This window comes from Ascaphus truei, chromosome 9, assembly GCF_040206685.1.
Source record: "Ascaphus truei isolate aAscTru1 chromosome 9, aAscTru1.hap1, whole genome shotgun sequence".
Classification (NCBI taxonomy): Eukaryota; Metazoa; Chordata; class Amphibia; order Anura; family Ascaphidae; genus Ascaphus; species Ascaphus truei.
Window position 1 is genome coordinate 19,320,587 of NC_134491.1, and position 23,783 is coordinate 19,344,369.

Genomic DNA, 23,783 nt, shown 5'->3' on the forward strand with positions numbered 1-23,783 from the left:
GACCTAAAAGTAAACATTAGTAAAAGGAGACCCTGCCCTGAAGAACTTAGGGCACATTTATTTTGCCAGTGTCACTCCATCCTTATACCTACAACTGTACGTCACCACCATCAACCACCAACGCGTTTTACAAGTAGAAGGGCTTAGGTGGTTTGAGGTGGTGCCAGTGAGAGTGTTGAGCTCTTGTGGGTACACGTAGAGCAATGTAACATTGAAATGGATGATGTGCTTGTGGTTTTACATATGTTTTGTGAGTACATATTGCCTTAGTGAAGTGTTAAAGTCGTTTTCTAGTAGGGAGAGAATAAGCTACAGTACTTGTGAACACACCTGTGTAATATGACTGACAAATTGTGATCAAGCAGCAACTCTGCTCTGACCGATTTACACACTTTTTTTGCGACTATAAAAATGTATATTTTGCATGATTTACAATTTGACGTAAAAGCTTTGCACATCTTTATACCCAAAAAACTAAATACAAACCGGCGCCAAAAAAATGTCCAAAGACAGTCTATTGTGAGTCCCACTGGAGTGAGATGAAAAAGGATAGCTTCAATACTTGCATTTCCAGAAAAGTAGATTCTCCACAGCCAGATGTTACATCATATGTGGGTAATAAACAGAAAACATATCATAGTGCAAACTGCTACAAAATGACTAAAAAACACAAACATAAAAACAAATAACAATAAACAAATAAGCAAGGCTGACTAAAGAGGAGCTAATTTAATAAAACGATGAATATACAATTACAAATAAGAACACCGACAAGCCACTGGTCCGGTTGGTGTAAAACCAAAATCCTACTCACAAAAACGTGGGAGTAAAATGGCAGTGTGCTGCAGTCTTTAGGGATATCGGCCTGTCCTCCGGTGGCGTCGGGCAAATCCAAACACCACCCTGACGCTGTCGCCCTTCCTGGATCGATCACTCGTCACTGGTGCGTGTCTTGGAGGAGCAACTTCTTCCCTCTGCTACGGGACACTGCGCGTGACCACGGGGCTTGCTCCTCCAAGACGCGCACCAGTGACGAGTGATCGATCCAGGAAGGGCGACAGCGTCAGGGTGGTGTTTGGATTTGCCCGACGCCACCGGAGGACAGGCCGATATCCCTAAAGACTGCAGCACACTGCCATTTTACTCCCACGTTTTTGTGAGTAGGATTTTGGTTTTACACCAACCGGACCAGTGGCTTGTCGGTGTTCTTATTTGTAATTGTATATTCATCGTTTTATTAAATTAGCTCCTCTTTAGTCAGCCTTGCTTATTTGTTTATTGTTATTTGTTTTTATGTTTGTGTTTTTTAGTCATTTTGTAGCAGTTTGCACTATGATATGTTTTCTGTTTATTACCCACATATGATGTAACATCTGGCTGTGGAGAATCTACTTTTCTGGAAATGCAAGTATTGAAGCTATCCTTTTTCATCTCACTCCAGTGCGACTCACAATAGACTGTCTTTGGACATTTTTTTGGCGCCGGTTTGTATTTTGTTGTCATCAACTGACTTTGTTTTGGGTCAGTAATCCTTGGCAGCCTTGCTTTAGTATTGTTAAGGTATGTTTTGAGTGTTTCACAATTGTTTCACACTATTGTTAATGTATATTTAATTGATTATTATTTAGCTTCTAGCGCTAATCACACCACCCTTTTTCCCCTTGTACATCTTTATACCCGACTGACTTATTGCAAGTCAGCACAGTGGGAAGACACGTCCCTCCTTTCAATCTCCATGAAATACATTTTCACATGTAAGGATGTAAGGATCCATACATCCTTTTCAAACTTGAGCAAGCACAGACGTTTGTGCGCTACACCGCTGTATGTTTGAGTGAAGGCTGGTCAGCGCCATTACTTTTATTGCTGGGAAAGTTTTAAAATGTAATCCCAAGTAATTGTTCTTCTTTGCTACTCATAGACCAATAGGCCATGACATTAAAAGAGGTGAATGTGTGCTGGCAAAGGGAACCCACATGGGACCTTCAGAAATCGGTCTACTGGCAACTGTTGGCGTTACAGAAGTGGAAGTCAACAAGTTTCCAGTGGTTGCAGTTATGTCAACGGGAAATGAGGTTCGTACACATTTGTGTGCAGTTTAGTCAGGGGTACTTAACAATCGCATGTAAAGAGCGTATTCCTTTAAATTATGGAACTATACAATAGTTGGCGCTAGGCTGCCTTTAAAGCGAGTGATCTCGGTTTGTATCTCAGTGTCGGCTCTTTGTGACCTTTGACAGGGAACCAAAGTGACTTTCCAATATGTCAGGAAATTAGATTGTAAGGTCTCTGGGACATGGACTCCCAATCAAGTTCTATGTACATTGTCAGAGCTATATAATAAGTATTATTATTATTGTCACATTATGTGTGTGTGTGTGTGTGTGTGTGTGTGTGTGTGTGTGTGTGTATATATATATATATATATATCAAATGGAAATATTACTGTATGCTCATTTGCATGTCTTAGACAGGTCTGCAACCCTGCCTTTCACCATTATCACCCAGCACACAGCGCTTCCACTGCAGCAAGGGATTCTAGGAAATGACATGCAAATGAGCAAACAGTGCCACCTTTTGCTTCAAAACTATATATATATATATATATATATATATATATATATATATATATTCATGTAGAGGTATCAGTACCGTGTTAGCCGAGCTTCAATAATCAAAAAATAAATAGACGATACCGGTCTGTGGCTAACGAAATGCTTTTATTTGTGCGAGCTTTCGAGATACACTGATCAGTGTATCTCGAAAGCTCGCACAAATAAAAGCATTTCGTTAGCCACAGCACGGTATCGTCTATTTTTTATTTTTATTTTATATATATACTAGCTGAGAGCCCCGGCGTTGCCGGGATGTTTGTGGTGTGGGTGTGGCATTTGGGTGAGGAGTGGTCAACGCGGCCCATGTGCGGTGGTAGTGCTGCTGTGGCTGTACTGATGGTGATTGTATCGGGGTGCTGATTTGGGAGGGTTTGGTGCTGATGTGGGGGTGCGGATGTGGGTGTGCCGATGGGGGAGGTGCAAAGGTGCCGATGTGTGGGTGCTGATGGTGTTGATGGGGGCTGGGAATGGCGGGGAGCAGAGAATGCCAGTGTGCTGGGGGGGCATGGGATAGCGGTATGCTGATGTGGTGGTGCTGGGGATAGTGTGTGTGTGTGTGTGTGTGAATACGTGTGTGTGTATACACACGTGTGTGTGTATACACGTGTGTGTATACATGTTTGTGTGTGTGTGTGTATACATGTTTGTGTGTATACATTGTATGTGTGTGTGTGTGTGTATACATGTGTACGTGTGTGTGTGTAGACATTGTGTGTATGTATATATTGTGTGTGTGTATACATGTGTGTGTGTGTGTGTGTATACACGTGTGTGTATACACGTGTGTGTATACACGTGTGTATACATGTTTGTGTGTGTGTATACATGTTTGTGTGTATACATAGTATGTGTGTGTGTATACATGTGTGTGTGTGTATGTATGTGTGTGTACATTTGTGTGTGTGTGTACATGTGTGTGTATACATGTTTGTGTGTGTGTATACACGTGTGTGTGTGTGTGTGTGTATATGCGTGTGTATACATGTGTGTGTATACATGTGTGTGTAAATACACGTGTGAGTGTGTGTATACATGTGTGTGTGTATACATGTGTGTGTGTATACATGTGTGTGTATACATTATGTGTAGGTATACGTGTGTGTGTGTGTATACGTGTGTGTGTGTATGTCTACATGTGTGTGTATGTCTCCATGTGTGTGTGTACGTGTACGTGTGTGAGTATACGTGTACATGTGTGTGTCTACGTGTACATGTGTGTGTGTGTCTACGTGTACATGTGTGTCTACGTGCGTGAGTGTACGTGTGTGTGTGTCTACGTGTGTGTGTGTCTACGTGTGTGTGTGTGTGTGTCTGTGTGTGTGTCTACGTGTACATGTGTGTGTGTGTGTGTCTACGTGTACATGTGTGTGTCTACGTGCGTGAGTGTACGTGTGTGTGTGTCTAAGTGTGTGTACGTGTGTGTGTGTGTCTACGTGTGTGTGTCTACGTGTGTGTGTGTGTGTCTACGTGTGTGTGTGTGTGTGTGTATGTGTGTGTGTGTGTGTGTGTTTCTACGTGTGTGTGTGTGTGTCTACGTGTGTGTGTGTGTGTGTGTCTATGTGTGTGTGTGTGTATACGTGTGTGTGTATACATGTGTGTGAATACGTGTGTGTGTGTGTGTGTGTGTGTATACGTGTGTGTGTGTCAACGTCTACGTGTGTGTGTGTGTGTGTCTACGTGTGTGTGTGTCTACGTGTGTGTCTACGTGTGTGTGTGTCTACGTGTGTGTGTGTGTGTGTGTGTCTACATGTGTGTGTCTACGTGTGTGTGTGTCTATGTGTGTGTGTGTGTCTACGTGTGTGTGTGTGTCTTCGTGTGTGTGTCTATGTGTGTGTGTGTGTCTACGTGTGTGTGTGTGTCTACGTGTGTGTGTGTGTGTCTACGTGTGTGTGTGTGTGTCTACGTGTGTGTGTGTGTCTACGTGTGTGTGTGTCTACGTGTGTGTGTCTACGTGTGTGTGTCTGCGTGTCTACGTGTGTCTGCGTGTGTCTGCGTGTGTCTGCGTGTGTCTGCGTGTCTACGTGTGTCTACTTGTGTCTGTGTGTCTGCGTGTCTACGTGTGTCTGCGTGTCTACGTGTGTATACGTGTGTATACGTGTGTGTATACGTGTGTGTACACGTGTGTCTACGTGTGTGTTTGTACGTGTGTCTACATGTGTGTGTGTCTACATGTGTGTGTGTCTACGTGTGTCTACGTGTGTGTGTATGCGTGCGCCTACGTGTGTGTGTGTGTACGTGTGTGTACGTGTGTGTATGTGTGTGTACGTGTGTGTGTACGTGTGTATATACGTGTGTCTGTGTGTATACGTGTGTGTGTATACGTGTGTCTGTGTGTATACGTGTGTCTGTGTGTCTGTGTGTCTACGTGTGTCTGTGTGTCTACGTGTGTCTGTGTGTCTACGTGTGTCTGTGTGTATACGTGTGTCTGTGTGTATACGTGTGTCTGTGTGTATACGTGTGTCTGTGTGTATACGTGTGTCTGTGTGTATACGTGTGTGTGTGTATACGTGTATACGTGTGTGTGTGTGTGTCTGTGTGTATACGTGTGTCTGTATAGGTGTGTGTATGTATAGGTGTGTGTGTGTGTGTGTGTGTGTCTACGTGTGTGTGTGTGTCTGTGTCTGTCTACGTGTGTGTGTGTGTCTGTCTACATGTGTGTGTGTGTGTGTGTGTGTCTGTCTACATGTGTGTGTGTCTACATGTGTGTGTGTGTCTACATGTGTGTGTGTGTCTACATGTGTGTGTCTGTGGACATGTGTGTGCGTGTGTCTGTGGACGTGTGTGTGTGTGCCTACATGTGTGTGTGTGTGTGTGTGTGTGTGTGTGTGTGTCTACATGTGTGTGTGTGTGTGTGTGTGTGTGTGTGTGTGTGTGTGTGCCTACATGTGTGTGTGTGTGTGTGTACATGTGCGTGTGTGTGTGTGTGTGTGTGTGTACATGTGTGTACATGTGTGTGTGTGTACATGTGTGTGTGTCTCTGTGTATGTGTATGTATATAGATATATATATATATATAGTGTGTGTGTGTGTGTGTATGGAGGGATGAGGCTGGCGCTGAAGGAATGTGTGGGGGGGAGCTGCTTACCTTCCAGTCGGCAGCATCTTCCTCGTGCAGGGCGGGAGCCCCCCCCCCCCCCCCCCCGCTGCCCTCCGGCTCGAGGTGAGGCCTCCTGCAGGGCGGGAGCCCCCCCGCTGCCCTCCGGCTCGGGATGAGGCCTCCTGCAGGGCGGGAGCCCCCCCCGTTGCCCTCCGGCTCGAGGTGAGGCCTCCTGCAGGGCGGGAGCCCCCCCCCCCCCCCCCCCCCGCTGCCCTCCGGCTCGAGGTGAGGCCTCCTGCAGGGCGGGAGCCCCCCCCGTTGCCCTCCGGCTCGAGGTGAGGCCTCCTGCAGGGCGGGAGCCCCCCCCCCCCCCGCTGCCCTCCGGCTCGGGGTGAGGCCTCCTGCAGGGCGGGAGCCCCCCCGCTGCCCTCCGGCTCGGGGTGAGGCCTCTTGCAGGGCGGGAGCCCCCCCGCTGCCCTCCGGCTCGGTGCCGAGGAGCGTTGCAGGCGGCTCCGGGTCACCCATCCGGCCGCTGCCTCACCCGTCCTGCCGCTGCCTCACTCATCCTGCCGCTGCCTCACTCATCCGGCCGCTCCCACGTGGATGTGAGGCGGGAGGCCGCGTGTTGTGGCCGCTCCCCCGCGTGTGTCCCGGCGCTCGCTCCGCTCCCCCACTGACTGTAGCGGCGCCGGGGTGTGAGCTTGGGGGGGGGGGGGTGAGCTTGGGGGCGGGGGTGAGGTGTGTGTGAGCCTGGGGGGGGTGGGAATGTGTGTGTGTGTGTGTCCCTGTGTGTGTCCCTGTGTGTGTCCCTGTGTGTGTGTGTGTGTCCCTGTGTGTGTGTGTGTCCCTGTGTGTCCTTTGGCCGTCACTCCGCCTCAGGCCAATGAGAGGTGTGCGGGGGCGGGCCAAGGGACCAATGAGATTTCCCCTAGGGACACCGGGCAGGCAGGCAGGCAGGCAGGCAAACATACAGTGCTTTCACTAATATAGTATAAGATATATATAATCAGAAACAGGGCACGCACAAAACAAAATAGAAAATAAGGTTAAAGGAAGGGTGCCATATATATAACATCATATTCTATACGAAATAACAATCATGCTAGTCTTTGACAATAAATTCACCAGTATATTTGTGGGTTTTGATAGCTCTCCGACCTGTTTTGAGTAGTACAGTGGTAACGCCACTTCCTATGAAGTGTGTAAAGCTGGTTGAAATCCCTAGTCCAGCTGCTTATGTCATTGGGCAAGTCCCTGTGTTTTAGGCACCGTAAAGTAAATTGAGATCTTTGTGAGCTAGGACCTGTGACTGAGTAATTCAGGGATACAATGTTGTGTACACTTTAAGCCTCATTAGTATACAGGCAGTTCTCGTTTTACAACGCTTCGCTTTACAACGAATGGCTTATCCAACACTATGCAATGCATACCTATATTCATTTTTACAGCGCCAAAACGGCTTATCCAACGCTTTTACAATGCTTTGCAAAGTTGTTTATGTGTATATAATATATATATTATATTATATATTATATTATACTATATAATATATTATTATATTTTATGTTATATTATATATATAATACAGTATATACACTATATAATTTAGGTGTGTGCTGCGTATCTTATTGCCTGCATAAAATATTTGGTGTATTTTAGTGTTAAAAATGCCTTCAGGAACGGAACCTTTCATTTAAACAGTGTTCCTATGGGAAAACGTGTTTCGCTTTAAGACGTTTCGCTATCCAACGCCATTTTGAGTAACGCATTGTGTCGGATAACCGAGGACTGCCTGTAATGGTAAATATCCCTGTCTGTCACACGTGGGTCCGATTTCCCCATTCCCGGGGAGGCTAAGGTTTTCAGCAGCTGGTTTAGCTCACACTGCTAGAGCTGCGGCCTAGGAAAACAGTGGGTGTGGGTTCTAGTACTTTTGGTTCTGACTCTAGTACACCATTGTAGTCATTAGGTGCCTTAGGTTTGTCTACTGTATATAGTTCTCAAGGAATTACTTTTACAGGTTGAACCTGATGGACATATGTCTTTTTTTTTTCAAACTGGCCTACTATGTAACTATGTAACTTCAGTGCTACAGTACTTAATAACAACTAGAAGCCTGCATTCTATCCCTTGTCTCTAGCTACTTAGAACAGACACAACTTATGTGTATTTTTTATTTTACAGCTCTTGAATCCAGAGGACGACCTTCTGCCAGGGAAAATCCGGGACAGCAACCGTTCCACCCTTTTGGCAACAATTCAGGAACATGGCTACCCAACTATCAACTTGGGAATTGTGGGAGATAAGTAAGTATCATGAAATCCAAGAAACAATTCATGTCAACTAGACAGACCCCAATTAATTAAGGTCTTCCCTTGGCTGGAGAAGAGTTTTCTCGCTGAATCATGTTCTTCCTGTGTGTTAACGTGTTTGTCATGTCCCTTTATAACATTACTTTCTTTAAAAAAAATAAACGTCTAACATGTATCTACTATATCTGCCATCACCGTCTCCATGGGTAGTACATTTCAAATGTTTACTGACGTTACTGTAAAGCAGGGGTGCTCAACACACGTCATCAGAGGTCACCAACAGGACAGGTGTTAAAGATATCTCAGCTTCAGCACAGGTGGCTCAATCAGTCCTTGCTTTGGCACAGGTGGCTCAACCATGCTTGAGCCACCTGTGCTGAAGCTGGGATATCCTTTAAAAGTGGCCCTTGAGGACCGTGGTCCTTGAGGAATGGAGTTGAGCACCCCTGCTGTAAAGGATCATTGACTTTGCTGCTGGTGAAATCCCATGTCCTCTCATTTCAAGGGGTGACCCCATAACATTTGTACTGTCCTTGGGGTGAATCGTTCCCTTGAAAGTTTCTTGTCTTGACCTTCGATGTGTTTGTAAATAGTAATCCATTTGAATGCCTAATTTGGATTGTCTTTCCTTGTAACCCCATCTATATTCTTGATGCTGAATTATTTCCCCTTCACTCAGTTGGTGGTTCCTCTCTGCACTTTTTCAGCTCCACAAGTCACCCCCAGTTTTCCTCTTGTCCCCGGGGGTATATCATTTACATGTTTGGCTGGTAATGGCTTAAAATTTACTGTGCAAACAGATGACAGAGGAAAGCAAACTATTTTCCTGCGGTTTTGAAACATTCGATGAAGATTGTAATATTGTGGGCTGCCCCTTTAATGCTTGGGTTTTGCCTCTATCTACAGCCCAGATGATTTATTAAATGCCTTAAACGAAGGTATTAGCCGTGCTGATGTTATCATCACATCAGGGGGCGTTTCCATGGGGGAGAAGGTAAGATTTACAAGCCTTCTGTACAACTATGCATAGCTATAGATGCAGTTATGCTAATGTTATTTAGCTACACTGGGAAAAATTGCAAACGCATTAAAATTATGCTCTCTGATTATTTGAATTTACATTATTTTAACCTCTCTTTTTTATATATTAAAACAAGAAAAAGAATTTGAAGTAGCGCCGCTAAATAACCCAATTAATGATATAGATATTAATAAGAGAGACAGTAGCTATAATTGGATATGCTTAGAGGGGCGGCTAAAGTTGGGCTAGTACACTATGATAAAACCTTAAAAAATACAATGTAAATGCAATCTCATGACAATTAACCCTAAAGAGTATATATAAAAAACTAAAAAATATATTTATTAAGTAAAAAATAGAAAAAATTGCCAAAAAATAAAAAGATGTAATAAAAAACCTTCAATACATAAAGTCCTGTTCCAATGGTAATGTCTTTGGTTTCTTGCAGCCCGTTTCAAAGGGATCACCAGTCCCTAATGATATCTAGAAAAAAGGAAAGAGAAAGAAACAGGCGCACACCTAGTGCATTACCACAATAAAAATGTATTAAATGAACATAAAATCTTACAAATGCCCACTCACAAAGGTACAGCAAATATAGGCGTGTATGAGATAGGCTCTCATGTGCCATGCAGCTCAATCACCAGCGTCCGTCCGCAATCAATGGCGTCGTCACGTGAGTCTCCTCCGTGGAACCGGAACCAGAAGAGGGGTCCTTCGCCTTTTGGTGTTATATAGGACAGGTCCCTCCAGGAAACAAACGCCTCCAATGTCACTAATGTGATAGGTTATTAGCCGGGAGAGCCGCACATGGGAGCCAAAGTTCTACAATCAAACAGCAGCAGTGTTCGTGGGCAAATGGCGGCCGGAATCTAGCCACCCCCTACGCGTTTCATCATCAAATGACGACTTCTTCAGGGGATCACATTGGAGGCGTTTGTTTCCTGGAGGGACCTGTCCTATTGAACACCAAAGGCGAAGGACCCCTCTTCCGGTTCCGGTTCCACGGAGTTGATCCACGTGACGACGCCATTGATTGCGGACGGACACTGGTGATCGAGCTGCTTGGCACATGAGAGCCTATCTCATACATGCCTATATTTGCTGTACCTTTGTGAGTGGGCATTTGTAAGATTTTATGTTCATTTAATACATTTTTATTGTGGTAATGCACTAGGTGTGCGCCTGTTTCTTTCTCTTTCCTTTTTTCTATACATATATATATATATATATATATATATATATATATATATATATATAAATAAATATTTTTTTATTATTATTATTTTACAGGATTACCTTAAGCAGGTGCTGGATATTGATCTCCATGCACAAATTCACTTTGGTCGAGTATTTATGAAACCAGGGTAAGTTATCTTATTTACTGTTACAATCTGAGCCAGACATTTATAGCAGGAGTGGCCAACTAGAGGGCCACCAACATGTCTGGTTTAAAGGATATCCCTGCTTCGGCACAGTTGGCTCAATCAGTGGCTCACTTGTTGACTGAGCCACAGATTGAAGCACCTGTGCTGAAGCAGGGATATCCTTATCAACGGACATGGTGGTGGCCCTTGAGTGCTGGAGTTAGCCACCTCTGCACTATAAGTTTAATATTAAACTTGAGATGAAATCGATATATTTTAAGGGACCAATAAGACTTGTTCATTGATGAATTTATAGTGTGCAGAGCTTTCAAAACACTGCAGGTCTCTTCTTTAAGTGAAATAGAACCATTTCTGAGACTGTCGGGGTCTGTCTCAAGGCCAAATTATCAGAGAACGTCTGCCTGTGTGTTGAATGTAAAAACATGTTATTTTTGTATGATAAGGAACAGCTAGTCTGGGGTGAAATCATGGTGGATGCAAAAGTGCCAGTCACACTCGGACTGTTTGGGAAACACTTCTGAACTTCTCCCTTTTCATTCCATACTTCATAGGCAAATCCTTCGGCAGTGTCCCAATTCCCATAAATTATTGATGGCAAATCATTTTCGTGGAATCTCTTGAATTCTTTTGAATGATGAATGTTTCTCCTACTTAGCCCATACCACTAAAACAACCGACAACCTTTTATACAAAATGTAATAAGTGGGTTGTCTTCCATGCACAAATGTAACCGTGGTAAAAGCAAAGATCTGGGTGCAGTTAACCTGTTAAACATGTTAGTGGTACATTTCTGGTCCTACGATGGACTGAACCTTTTAAAGAAGATATTGGACCAAAGTCATACATTGGGAGATGCTAGCTGTTAAACATTTATTTATTTATTTATTTATTTAAACCCACCACGGATTGCCACCCTAATCTACAAAATAGCATATTTGCTGCACTCCTATTATATGTATATATTACAGTTTTAATCCTGAGTATTGAAACCTAACAGCAAATTTTGTTATATATTTTTTGGGGGGCGGGGCGTTTCTTTTTCTTTTTTTTTAATTGTGTCTGCGGAAATGTTGAAGAGAAAATTAGCAAAATATGCGTGTGCAGAGAAAATCCGTTTGTTTATTGTATGTATGTGTATTGAATTAATTTAATCACAGTAATTGCTAGTTACATTTCTCGGTGAAGGACGTTTGACCGAGCCGTATCACCACCAGAACTACTCGCCGCAGGTCGCAATACCGCAGGTCACCTCTCCGCCATCTTTAAATGTCCTTGGATCTCCCCATCTGCACGGCACCATTTGCGGGCGTCGCTCAGGCTGCATTTGTAAGCGCGCCCGTGCGTGCGAACCGGCAGGACACTCGGCGCGGCTGCCAGCAGCCAGGACACAGTGTCCTGCCGGTGCGACCACACGGACGTGCTCAGCGGGAGCGGCCGCCGCGAGCGGTGCCCTTCAGCTGGGGTAATCCGAGGACAGAGGTGCACTGCGGCTGGGGACATCAAGGATAAGATGGCGGAAGGCGTCGAGGTGACCGGCAGCGAAGGCAACCTGCGGTGAGTAGTCCTGGCGGCGGAGCACCGGTCGCGATTTGGTCGCAGCCAAATGTCCCTTTCCGTACATTTCTTGTGTTAGGAGTTAAGTAGAAATAGCCGTGTTAGTCCAGCGGCGAAAGAACAGATAGTATAAGAAAAGCTTTCAAGAGTTCTCTCTCTTCCTCAGGTATTGCTCGACCTGGGGAATGAGTGAACTCTCAACGCTGGTCTTAGAATATCTATTGTTAGTCCAAATAAAATAGTGCCATCTAATACTGAAAACTTCAGGAGCATCACTATGCAATTTTATCAGTCCATAAAATTTGTGTTGGTAACAAAATAACCTTTTTTTTTTAGCCTGCCAACCACCTTTGCAACCTTGGACCTTGATGGTGTAAGGAAAATAATATTTGCACTCCCAGGTAAGTTTACATTATATATAGTTTGTTCCTCTGGGTCCTAGTGCAGCTGACAAGACACGTCTCCCAACTTCTCTAATAGAATACAGAAAGTGCTCGTTTTACAACGAATGGCTTATCCGACGCTCTTACGACGCTTTGCAAAGTTGCAACATTACGTCAATCAGAAGGCTGCAGTCAGGGAAATCATCCAGATCAGTCTGTGTGAAGGTTTAGTGGTGTATTTAGGCCCTTAACCATGTCTAACAGTTTTATTATACAGTTCTGGATTCAATAAATAGAATCTTGACACCATAATGTATGTGTGTGCAGCATAATCTTATTGCCTGCGTAAAATATATGTTGTGTATTATAGTGTTAAAAATGCCTTCAGGAACGGAACCTTTCATTTAAACAGTGTTCCTATGGGAAAATGTGATTCGCTTTATGACGCTTCGTCTTCCGACGCCATTTTGAGTAACACGTTGTGTCGGATACGGAGGACTGCCTGTACAGCAAAAATAAACAAAAAACAGAGTGCAAACAGGGCCCCAAGGGGCACAGTGCAAGTGATATGTACAAAAATACACAATACATAGTGTAAAAACAGTGATCCAAAGTGAAAGAAAAATGTAAAACCTACTCACAAGAAGTTGGTAAAATTCAAACAAACACTGAATTTCATGAATCACAGTCAAAAATCTGGATAATGCCTGCCAGGTCTCATTCACACACGATACATGTACAATAAAATGCAAGGAGAAGTGACATAGTGTCAAACTGTTTTGTGTGAGACATCACACGCTATACAAGTAACACTCATAATTAGCCCAAAGTGCAATTATATTTATTCCCAATGTTTTCCACCATATTATTACAGCTCAACCCCATTATAACGCGATCCGTTACAACGCGAATCCACTTATAACGCGATGTAAGCATGGCTCCCAATTTTTGTATTTATGAATACTTTATAACACGATTATTAGTATCTTAAATACTTTATTGTACAATGCATACAATTGTACATTATTTGTAACGTGATCCGCTTATAACGCGATGTGATTCTTTGGACCCCAAGCACAGCGTTATAAGGGGGTTGACCTGTATATTGTAAAGTCTTTTGGGCAGGGGATTTCCTTCTCCATAGGTATATCCATATTTAATGCTCTTAATCCTGTTTGTATATGTAACTTGCTCTATTTAAAAATGTGGTCGATATGCTTCCACTGTAAAGTGCTTCAGACGTGGTTAGTGCTATACGAAAGTAAATAATATCATCATTTGCCAGTATGTTTCAAACCGGGCACACAGGCCCATATTTGCTAAGCAGTGCTATGCTATTCCATATCACACCTACCTGCGCGGGAATATCCTTTACCGCAGAGTTCTTCAACTTGGGTCTTGATCTGGCCCTCTTGGGAAACCTTGTTGAATGACCCAGCTTTGCGACCTATTCACATTAAAGCAGCAGTTCAAGCAATATTCTACATGTGTTTTTTTTTTTTTTTAATAAATCAGTTCTGTACTATGAGAAAATACTTGTAGCATTTAAATGTTTTAAAGACATTTTTAATGTTTCTAATGTCGGAAGCATTTCCAAAGTGACAGCCCCCTTCCCCTTCTGATAGGCTCTGGCTCTTGAGCCCCGCCCTCTCTCTAGCAGTGCACCAATTGTATCTACTAACTGCCCAGTCAATCATATTCCAGGAACAACATTGCCCAGAATACTGTGCAAGAACTGCATGAAATAACCCGGAGCAAGCGATCGATTACAGGAGAATGGATCGATCTGCAGCTTAGCTAATCACTTGTCAGCGTGCAGATTGTATTGATGCACATAGTGAATGGGGAAAAAATATATATAATTTTTTTTCTTTAAACGGCAGCTTGAACTGCAGCTTTAAGGGTCTTTAGGCATAGTACTGCTTAGTAAATATGGGCTAGAACTGACTTATAGATAATGATAGATGGATTTATCTCTAGCTTTGTAAACTCCCGGAGGTATTCGCATTGTGCTGGCTAATATTACCATAGGATCTAACCTTTTATATTAACCAGGCTGAGATAAAGTTAGGCCGAATTCTGATTAAAGTGCTGTTTTGTTTCTTAATTACAGGCAACCCTGTGTCCGCAGTTGTTACCTGTAATCTCTTTGTCGTACCAGCACTAAGAAAAATGCAGGGCATCCTGGATCCAAGGCCTACAATCATCAAAGCCAGGGTATTCTCGCGGATATTACAGTGGTTCTGTGCTAACAATGGAATGACTCTAGTGCAGGGGTGGGCAACTCCAGTCCTCAAGGGCCACCAACAGGTCAGGTTTTCAGGATACCCCAGCTTCAGCCCAGGTGGCTCAATCAGGTCCACCTTCAGCCCAGGTGGCTCAACCAGTCCCAGCTTCAGCACAGGTGGCTCTCAGTGGCTCAGGCCGTGCTTATAATGCCGGCGACGTGAATTCGCCCAAAAACAAAAGCATTGCACTATAAGCGCACACGACGAGCGACAGAGCCGTTGCCAAAACCCACAGCCGCCAAAATTTGATTTTTCAAGGGCCGTCGCGTCACGTGATGGCCCTTTAACAAATCAAATTGCGGGAATCCCGCGATGCCGCCGTCGGTGGCACTATAGGCAAAGCCTCAGTCTTGGCCACTGATTGAGCCACCAGTGCTGAAGCAGGGATATCCGGAAAGCCTGACCTGTTGGTGGCCCTTGATGACTTTAGTTGCCCACACCTACACTAGATCATTTACTCTAGTAACATTGTATCATCTGCCATATATGGAGAGATGAAAGTAATATTAAATGACATTAATGTCTATCATACCATGAAGACCCCCTGTTCTACCTTTTCCAAATGTTCATAACCTTGCTTTTTTTTTTAAAGCTTTAAAGAGACAATAAATAATGATTTTTTTTTTTTATTAAAGACCAAGAGAGCACTTAAACTGTGTAGGATGTAGTCTGCCTTTAAACATGGATAATTGATTACAAAGTAAATGTAATGTATGTAGGGAAAATAATTATTGCAGTCAATAAAACAGCAACCGAGTCTACTCATTTAAAGAAAAAACAGTTTTAAGCATTCCCTCCCCTTTAAAACTCCCTGTGCGCCTTCTGAAGGTATCAGTGCTGAAAATGAGCCTCCTAGGGATGTTAAAATGGCCACTGCCATTCGCCCACACTAAGAGACATGGTAACCGCTGATGCTAGTGATAGAGGGAAAATAAAGTATTTAAAAAGATGAATAAAGAAGAAATAGATCAGTTTATGAATTATCATTTTGAGGGAGGGGGTTATGGGGGGTTTGCTGCTTTAAATAACCCCCTTCCTGCTACAGGGGACTGCACTGCGAATGGGTTCATTGCCACCCGTCCCTATTAGAGGCGCAGGACACTTCAGACATGACTTAGAAGTCTCCTCCTGACGCCAGCTGTGTGTCTCTTCGCAGTTATCATGTGATGTGAAGTTGGATCCACGCCCGGAATACCATCGCTGCATATTGACTTGGCATCACCAAGAGCCACTGCCTTGGGCACAGAGTACAGGTCTGTACCAAGCATGTGTCTGGTCCTCTGGTTTTGGAAGATGATCGGTTTAGTAATGTGTGCACACACTTAGCAATATTCGCTCTGACAATTGTCAGGAGATACAGAGAGACAGAGATGGATAATCAGACAGACTTCTTACTGTGTGTGTGTGTGTGTGTGTGTGTGTGTGTGTGTGTGTGTGTGTGTGTGTGTGTGTGTGTGTGTGTGTGTGTGTGTGTGTGTGTGTGTTATACACAACCTATACAGTGGTTGGCAGAAGTATTCACCCCCTGCACATATTTCACATGTTGTTAGCACCTGAGCGTACTCCACGACACTTTCAAATTAGACTTTACATGTAGAATCTACAAAAACTAGTCCAGAGTGATCAAGTTAGAAAATGCGTATATAATATAAACAAATAAGAGTTACAGAGAAAAACAGATGTATCTCGGTTGCATGAGTATTCAGCCCCTTTGCTACTACAGCCCTAAATCAGCTCAGGTGCAAATTAATTTTTTGAAAGGTCACAAAATTAGTGAAATGGTTTCAGCCTGCGTGTCATCAAAGTGGTTTAACTTGTAGATCATTTGCCTCACCTATAGAAAGACTTTCAAGCTGCAACTCACAGAGTGATCCAACACAGCAATCATGAAGACCAAGGACTGTTCGAGACAAGTCAGGGATAAAGTGGTAGAGAGGCACAGAGTAGGGGAAGGGTACAAGAAAATGTCAAAGGCGCTGATTATCCCCCTCAGCACAGTGAAGTCCATCATTAAGAAGTGAAAGATTCACCATACCACCCAGATCAGGTCACCCTCCTAAACCGGGCAAGTAGGAAACCGGTTCAGGATGCCACTCTGAAGCCAACAGTGACCTTGAGAGATCTGCAAAGTTCTGTGTCTGAGATGGGAGACGGTGTTCACACACAAACAATAAGCCGGTACCTACACAAAGTTGGTCTGTACGGGCGGGTGGCAAGAAAGAAGTCATTACTCAAAAGTACTCCTCTTAAATCCTGTATGAAGTTTACGAAAAAGCATATAGATTATACTGCAGTCATGTGGAAAACTGTTTTGTGGTCAGACGAGGCAAAAGTGTAACTTTTTGGTCTAAATTCCAAGATATAATGCTTGGAATTTAGACCAAAAAGTAAAAATTTTGTCTCCTGACCAGAAAACCTTTTTCCACATGTCTGCAGTATGATCTATATGCTTTTTCGCAAACTCAATTGAACTTTTTGATCTAAATTCCAAGTGTTACGTCTTGCGCACGCCCCACACTGCACGTCACCTAGTTAACACCACCCCAACTGTCAAGCATGGTGGTGGCAACATCATGTTATGGGATGCTTCTCTTCAGCAGGGGCTGGGAAGCTTGTCAGAATAGAGGGGAGAATGGATGGTGTAAAGTACAAGAGAATCCTTGAGGAAAACCTGTTTGAGTTCAGCCAAGACTCTGAAACCAGGGAGAAAATTCAACTTTCAGTGGAACAATGAACTGAAGCACAAAGCCAAAGCCACACTGGAGTGGTTGAACAAGAACAGAATTAATGTTCTTGAGTGGCCCAGTCAAAGTCCTGATTTGAACCCAATCGAACATTTATGGCGAGACTTGAAGATTGCAGTCCATCCAACGACAATTCCCAACAAACTTATCAGAACTGGTTCAATTTTCCTGTGAAAAATGGGCAAAAATGTTCCCATCCTACTGTGCAAAGCTAGTAGAGACCGGCCCAAAAAGACTCATAGCAGCAATTGCTGCAAAAGGGGCTTCTGCCAAGTGCTGACTTAAGGGGCTGATTATTTATGCAAACTGTAAATTTCGTTTTGTACATTTACTTTGCTGACATTTAACCTCCTCCTCCTCCTATAACACCGTTCAGGTTTAACTACTTCAGCTTTGAAGAAAAAAAAGTTAGTTTGAAAAACTACATACAGTACATTATTTGCAATTCAACAACGTGACATTATTGGTAGAGGGTGAAAACTTCTACAACCCACTGTGTGTGCCTGTATTTGTGTGTGTATATATATATATGTGTGTGTGTGTGTGTGTGTATATATATATATATATATATATATATATATATATATATATATATATATATATGTATATAATACAGCTGAACCCCGTTATAACGCGGTCCTTGGGGTCCACGTAATAAGACCGCATTATAATAACCGGTATCGCGTAAATTTCGCCGCGCGAGGACTTACTGGCATCTGCATTTCTCTCCTCTCTGTGGCTTGCTCTCTCCTCTCCCTGCCGTAGACAGGGGGAGACACTAGAGTTTGAGGGAGAGATGCAGGAGAATGCCGGGAGACGCCGCAGCACCCCGCTGCCGGTATGACTCGCAAGCGGGTAAAGGGAGGGGAGGTACAATAAGACAAAAAAAAGGCAGAGTGCCCTTTTTCTCGGGCGAGTTTTTTTTCTCTAATTTATTGAGCCCTGTGTGTATGTGTATGTGTGTATATATATATATGTATATGTATCTGTACCGTGTTAGCTGAGCTTAATAATCAAAAACGAATAGACGTTCTGTGGCTAACGAAATGCTTTTATTTGTGCAAGCTTTCGAGATACACTGATCTCTTCTTCTGGCAATGTTACAATGGATAAAGCAAGAAAGGTTTTGACTTAAAAACAGTGCATCTTGGAATGTATATGTGACTGAAGCCTATCCCTCCCCCCTGTGCAGTATGCGATTTATGACTTAAGGTGTTAAATGGTCCCTAATGTTAGTAATGTGAGAGTGTGTGTGTGTGTGTGTGTGTGTATGTAAATATAAATTTATAAAGCGCTCACAGTGTATAGAGCGCTTTACAAAAGGTGTGTGTGGAGTGGGAGTGTATACCAATGGTGTGGGTAGGTGTGGAAATGTAAGAGGGTGTTGCATTACTATTAGTGTGTGTAGATACTATGTGGCCCTTATTGGTATATAGGGATAGAATAACATTGTACATATTTATGTGTAAGAGACAGCTGTGTGTGCATTCATATAGCGCAGTATGTATAGACATGGCCTTTAGCACTCATGGGAAGAGAGTTCTCTTGTGTCAGGGTAGTGACTCATGAAACTGCGGTGTCAGTTTAGGCCACCACTAAGTGTCCCGAACAGTTGCATAAATTTGTATTCATGCAACCGTCTCTCTTTCGGTGTTCTTAGATTACCTTTGAGTATGGCCACCTTCAGATCATTCATCTTATGGCCAGAGTCAGAGAAATGTTCGCCGACAGGACTGTCTCTTGTTCCGTATGTGATGCTGTGGCGATGCAGATTCATTCTCTTGTTTAGCCCTGTCCCGTCTCACCTATGTAGTAGCAGCCCCCTGGGCATTTCATGCACATGAGGTACACGATATTGCTGGAGGAACAGGTGAACCTTCCTCTGATTTTGTACTCCAGATTCCTGTGTGGTATTTGTATTGTACTCGCTGTGTGGAACATTGCGCAGGTTTTGCATCTTGCGTCCTGGCATGGTCTTGTTCCGCATTCAGTTGTACTGTTGAATACTTTACTCCTCACCATCATTTTCTTGAGATTATGAGGTTGTCTGTATGATATTACGGGTGTTTCAGTCTTGTATCTTCCTGGAGAATGGGTTGTAGTTCCCTGGCGATCTTGCGTAGGGCTTCTAAGTGTGGGTTATATATGACCACCAAAGGTACCCTGTCGCTTGTCTCTATCTGTATGTATTCAAGGAGATCACTTCTTGGTATTCTGGTGGCTTTGTGGATATGTTGGTCTACAATTCTGTGGTTATATCCACGGTTTATGAAATCCGATCTCAAGGCTTTAATCCGCTGGCCTCTGTCTGCTGTGTCGGAGCATATCCGGTTGTATCGTATGGCTTGACTGTAGATTGTTGCATGCTTAGTGTGTGTGGGGTGGAAGCTGTTGTTCCTCAAATAGCTGGCTCTGTCTGTAGGTTTGCGGTATACAGAAGTTGTTCTTTATAGTAATGGTGGTGTCTAGGAAATATACTTCGTCCGGGGAATGGGTGTGTTTGAGGTTGATGCGCTGTAATTTTCTTTGTAAGAGAGAGAAGAAATAAACCCCAAATAAGCACTCATGGTGTACCACCAAATATTTATTACACAGAAAATACAAAACACATTAAAACCCAATGTCCTCTCAATAACATAATAGACTCTGGAGACAAAAACCTCTAATATAAATTAGCACTAAGCAACAAGATGACTCCTATGTAAGCAACATGATCGCTAAAAGTAAGGTCTGCATAAAGGTATACAAGACCTAGCCCGGACAGTCAAAGAATACAGGAGGTACCAAGGTCTAAATCCTTTGAAAATGCTACTAGCTAAAGATGAAAATACACTGAAAAAGAAAAATACACAATAAAAACAATTGTGAAAACAATAAAAAAGTGAATGGTACCACAGTAGGTTCAAATAGCACAGAGTAATCCTTGAAGTCCACGTCAGGAAATAAAGTTCGTAAAAGGGCCTCAGGAGTTAATCTTGCTGTGGTTACGGAGAACAGAAATGCTGTTTGGTATAAGGTGCATGCAGGCATTACCAGAGTTAGAGAGAAAGTGTACAAGACCCGGCCCAGCGCGCGTTTCGCCATGACTTCTTCACGGTGCTCGAGTAACAGCTATAGGTCCCAATTATTTATACACTTCAGTCTGAGCGACGCACCAGTCATGTCAAACCACCAATTACAATTCTCTGCTGACGTCACAGGGCATTTAGTCACCTAAGACCTGAAGTGTAAACGTTAAAGATCACTATACATTTCTCCAGTGGAATACATACTTCATTGAAATAAATTACATTACACGAACATGGAGAAGTTCAGGGCATCATTCAAGCCCGCTGGCATAAGTGAGCCTAACTTTACAATCCATCTTCATTCTCTTTGGAGGAGTATTTCTCCAAGTCTGCCCCTCTAATTGCCAATGAGACTTTAGCTATTGCAAATGCAGTTTGTACAGTCACATCTGAATCATGATGTAACAGCCATTCTGATCCTGTCTAGCTTCTAGTATGCTCCAGCACAGGACGTCTCCGCTCCATGGTTGTCAGTCCCACATATATACGTTTGATGGGGCAGGATAAGTTGCAGACCTTTCAATGTTCAATTCAAAAACTGCTTACTACAATACTGATTTGTGCCGGAGATCTCCTCAAAAATACTCGTTGTTTTCATATATCTGCACGCTGAGCAGCCTCCACATTTGAAAAACCCTTTTCTGTCATTTTTTTTTCAAAAAGGTCTGGGTTTGAGCAGTATGGGGAGAGTAATGGCTGTGAACCAATTAATCTGTCCAATTGGGAGCACGCCTGCTGGTGAGACTCATTCTATTCCCTAATACATCTTTCAGATCAGTGTCTGTTAATAAGACATAGCAATGTTTTTGGAGTAAACATTTTATTTTTTATTTTTTCATTGTGTATTTTCCTTTTTGTGCATGTCTGTCCCGGGAGTGTATTTTCATCCTTAGCTAGTAGTGTTTTCCCAGGATTTAGACCGTATACTAGTACCGCCTCTATATTGTGACCCGCCGGGCCAGGTCGTGTATACTTTTATACTGACCTTATTGTTGATGAGGTACATTTAGCCAATCAGATTGCTTACATAGGAGTCGTCTTGCTGTTTAATGTTAATTTATATGAGAGGTTTTTGAGTTATTGAATGGACGTTGGTCTTAATACAAGTGTTTTTTATTTTCTGTGTAATCAATATTTTATATACAAGACCCCAATATGGTTTCCATATTTTTGTATTTTTTTGGTACATCTTCAGTGCTTCTTGGGGGTTCTTCCTTCTTTTTTTCTTGTCATATTAGCGATGCCCCCACAGCACCATCAGAGTAACTATATTGAATACCCCTATTCATATTTGTGATACTTGGCCCATTATATGTTTACTCTAAGATTATTAGGTACCTTGATTATCAGTTTATATATAATTTATAGATAATACATACAGTATATATAAAATATGTGTGTGTGCATGTATATATATATATATATATATATATATATATATTGTTAGGTGCAGGGCACTCCTGGCTCGTTCAAGGGTATCTTTGTTGCGATTGTGCGTACAGACTGCTTCAATACACTTGCTATTGTATACAGAACAGAAGGTGTCACAGCATCATGTATTTGTGAAGAATTATTTAATGTTTCGGCTCCAAGTGGAACCTGTCACAAACACATGACGGAGTGCCTGTCTCTTCTTTTCTGTATACTATACCAAGTGTATTGAAGCAATCTGTATAAATAATGTTTCCTTCTGTCCCTTCATAACTGTTTGTCTCCGTATTCATACTGTATATTTACTTAGTAACACTAAATGATCATCCTGTTTCTCTGCACATGCTTTGTTTTCACTTGTTTGGGTACAGTATATCAGTAATGGGGGTTTAAAGGCTAGAGAGGTACTCCACATTCTGTATATCAGGGGTTCCCAACGCCAGTCCTCAACACCACCTAACAGGTCAGGTTTTCAGGATATCCCTGCTTCAGCACAGGTGGCTGAATCAAGCTCTTCGACCGAACCACCTGTGCGGAAGCTGGGATATTCTCAACACCTGCCCTGTTAGGACTGGAGCTGAGAACTCCTGCTGTATATAATAGCCGTGTGGGAATTCTGTTAAACTGCCCTGGCATTACTAACAACCCCTTCTGTCACTCGCGCAGGTAATCAGATGAGCAGCCGCCTGATGAGCATGCGCAGTGCCAATGGACTGTTAATGCTACCTCCAAAGACAGAGCAGTATGTGGAACTTCACAAGGGAGAGGTGGTGGACGTGATGGTCATCGGGAGGCTATGATGACACTCGCAGGAGCGAAGCTTTGATGCATGTCCACATATCATTGACTGTATCCTGTAATATGCAACGGCACAGCTAGTTTTTATGATTTGGATAAAGTTGATCAGTGTAGTCAACATCTCGGTGACTCATTTCGGAAAAATGACTTTGGGAAAAAAACAACAACAAAAAACAAAACAAAAAAACCTTTGGGGGAAAAAAAAAAATCTTTTCCAAAAAGAATAAAATACTCTTATAAAACCTTCTTCTGATTATATCAAGGCAACTTTTCCTTCATTGCAATTGCTTTGTGTGTTAAATGCTAGGTCTAATAGCAGTAGCTTTTAGTAGACAGCAGTAGATGCCTGCAAAAGTTGTGTTTTTCTCATCCTTAAAATACAAATACTTAAGCTCTTAAACAAGGCTGTCTGCTTACTTTATACTAGCTTAGATAACACTGCTATCCCCCTTATTAGTATGCTTCATCCCCGCTTCACAAGAGAGCTCTGCTTGTTCTTAATCTTGTATCTTGTGTTCATGTGCACAGTGCCAAAAGCAATGTGGCTGCAGTTGGATCCAGGCGCCACCTTGTAAACAAGGCTAGGGATCCTTGCAGTCACCTAGCTCAGTACTATTGGGCAGTAACAGAATACCTTTTATTTGAACAAAATAAAAATTGCTTCCTTAAGTGCTGACAGCCTTTTTAACCAATACATTTAAAGAAAAAAAAAATGTACAGAAAACAAAAAAATCAAAGACTGATCTTGTACAGATTACCGTGTACCAGCATTCACGTGCAAATTAATAAAGCAAAGAACATATTGAACAACTCTGTACCATAACATTTTCTGTAATGATATTGAAACAAGATGAATTAAATCCTTGATCATTATTTAAAAAAAAAAAAAAAAAAAAAGATTGTAGACCATCTGTTTTCTTTTGTCCTGTTTCTAGTCTGGGGACGCTAACAAATGAAGGGATTGCTACTGTGGGGACCTTCCTCGTCTTGCTCGCTACGGCCCCAGTGCTCACTGCTGCACACGCAAAAGCAGCGATCTGCGGTCTATTGTGGAGCGATGGGATGCGCTGAGGGTGGGGTGGTGGGCGGTGGTGAGGGGTGGGCACGGCCAAGATGGTCTACAATACCTGCACTCCTATTGGTC

General features: G+C 42.9%; 1 protein-coding gene across 25 annotated transcripts in view; it reads left to right on the forward strand.

The window, feature by feature from the left end:
• Positions 1-22,890, forward strand: part of GPHN (gephyrin) — a 295,598-nt gene extending 272,708 nt beyond the window's left edge. For 16 of the 25 annotated variants that reach the window (XM_075613545.1, XM_075613550.1, XM_075613538.1 and 13 more), the window contains 9 exons: positions 1,922-2,075; positions 7,837-7,958; positions 8,871-8,958; positions 10,279-10,352; positions 12,264-12,328; positions 14,424-14,527; positions 15,755-15,851; positions 21,074-21,148; positions 22,508-22,890. In XM_075613545.1, coding sequence (XP_075469660.1) covers positions 1,922-2,075; positions 7,837-7,958; positions 8,871-8,958; positions 10,279-10,352; positions 12,264-12,328; positions 14,424-14,527; positions 15,755-15,851; positions 21,074-21,148; positions 22,508-22,641 — 913 coding nt within the window. In that variant the 3' untranslated portion in view covers positions 22,642-22,890. The remainder of the gene's footprint in view (positions 1-1,921; positions 2,076-7,836; positions 7,959-8,870; positions 8,959-10,278; positions 10,353-12,263; positions 12,329-14,423; positions 14,528-15,754; positions 15,852-21,073; positions 21,149-22,507) is intronic. The other 9 variants (XM_075613542.1, XM_075613562.1, XM_075613563.1 and 6 more) reach the window with 1 other exon arrangement.
• The last annotated feature ends 893 nt before the right edge of the window (positions 22,891-23,783 follow it).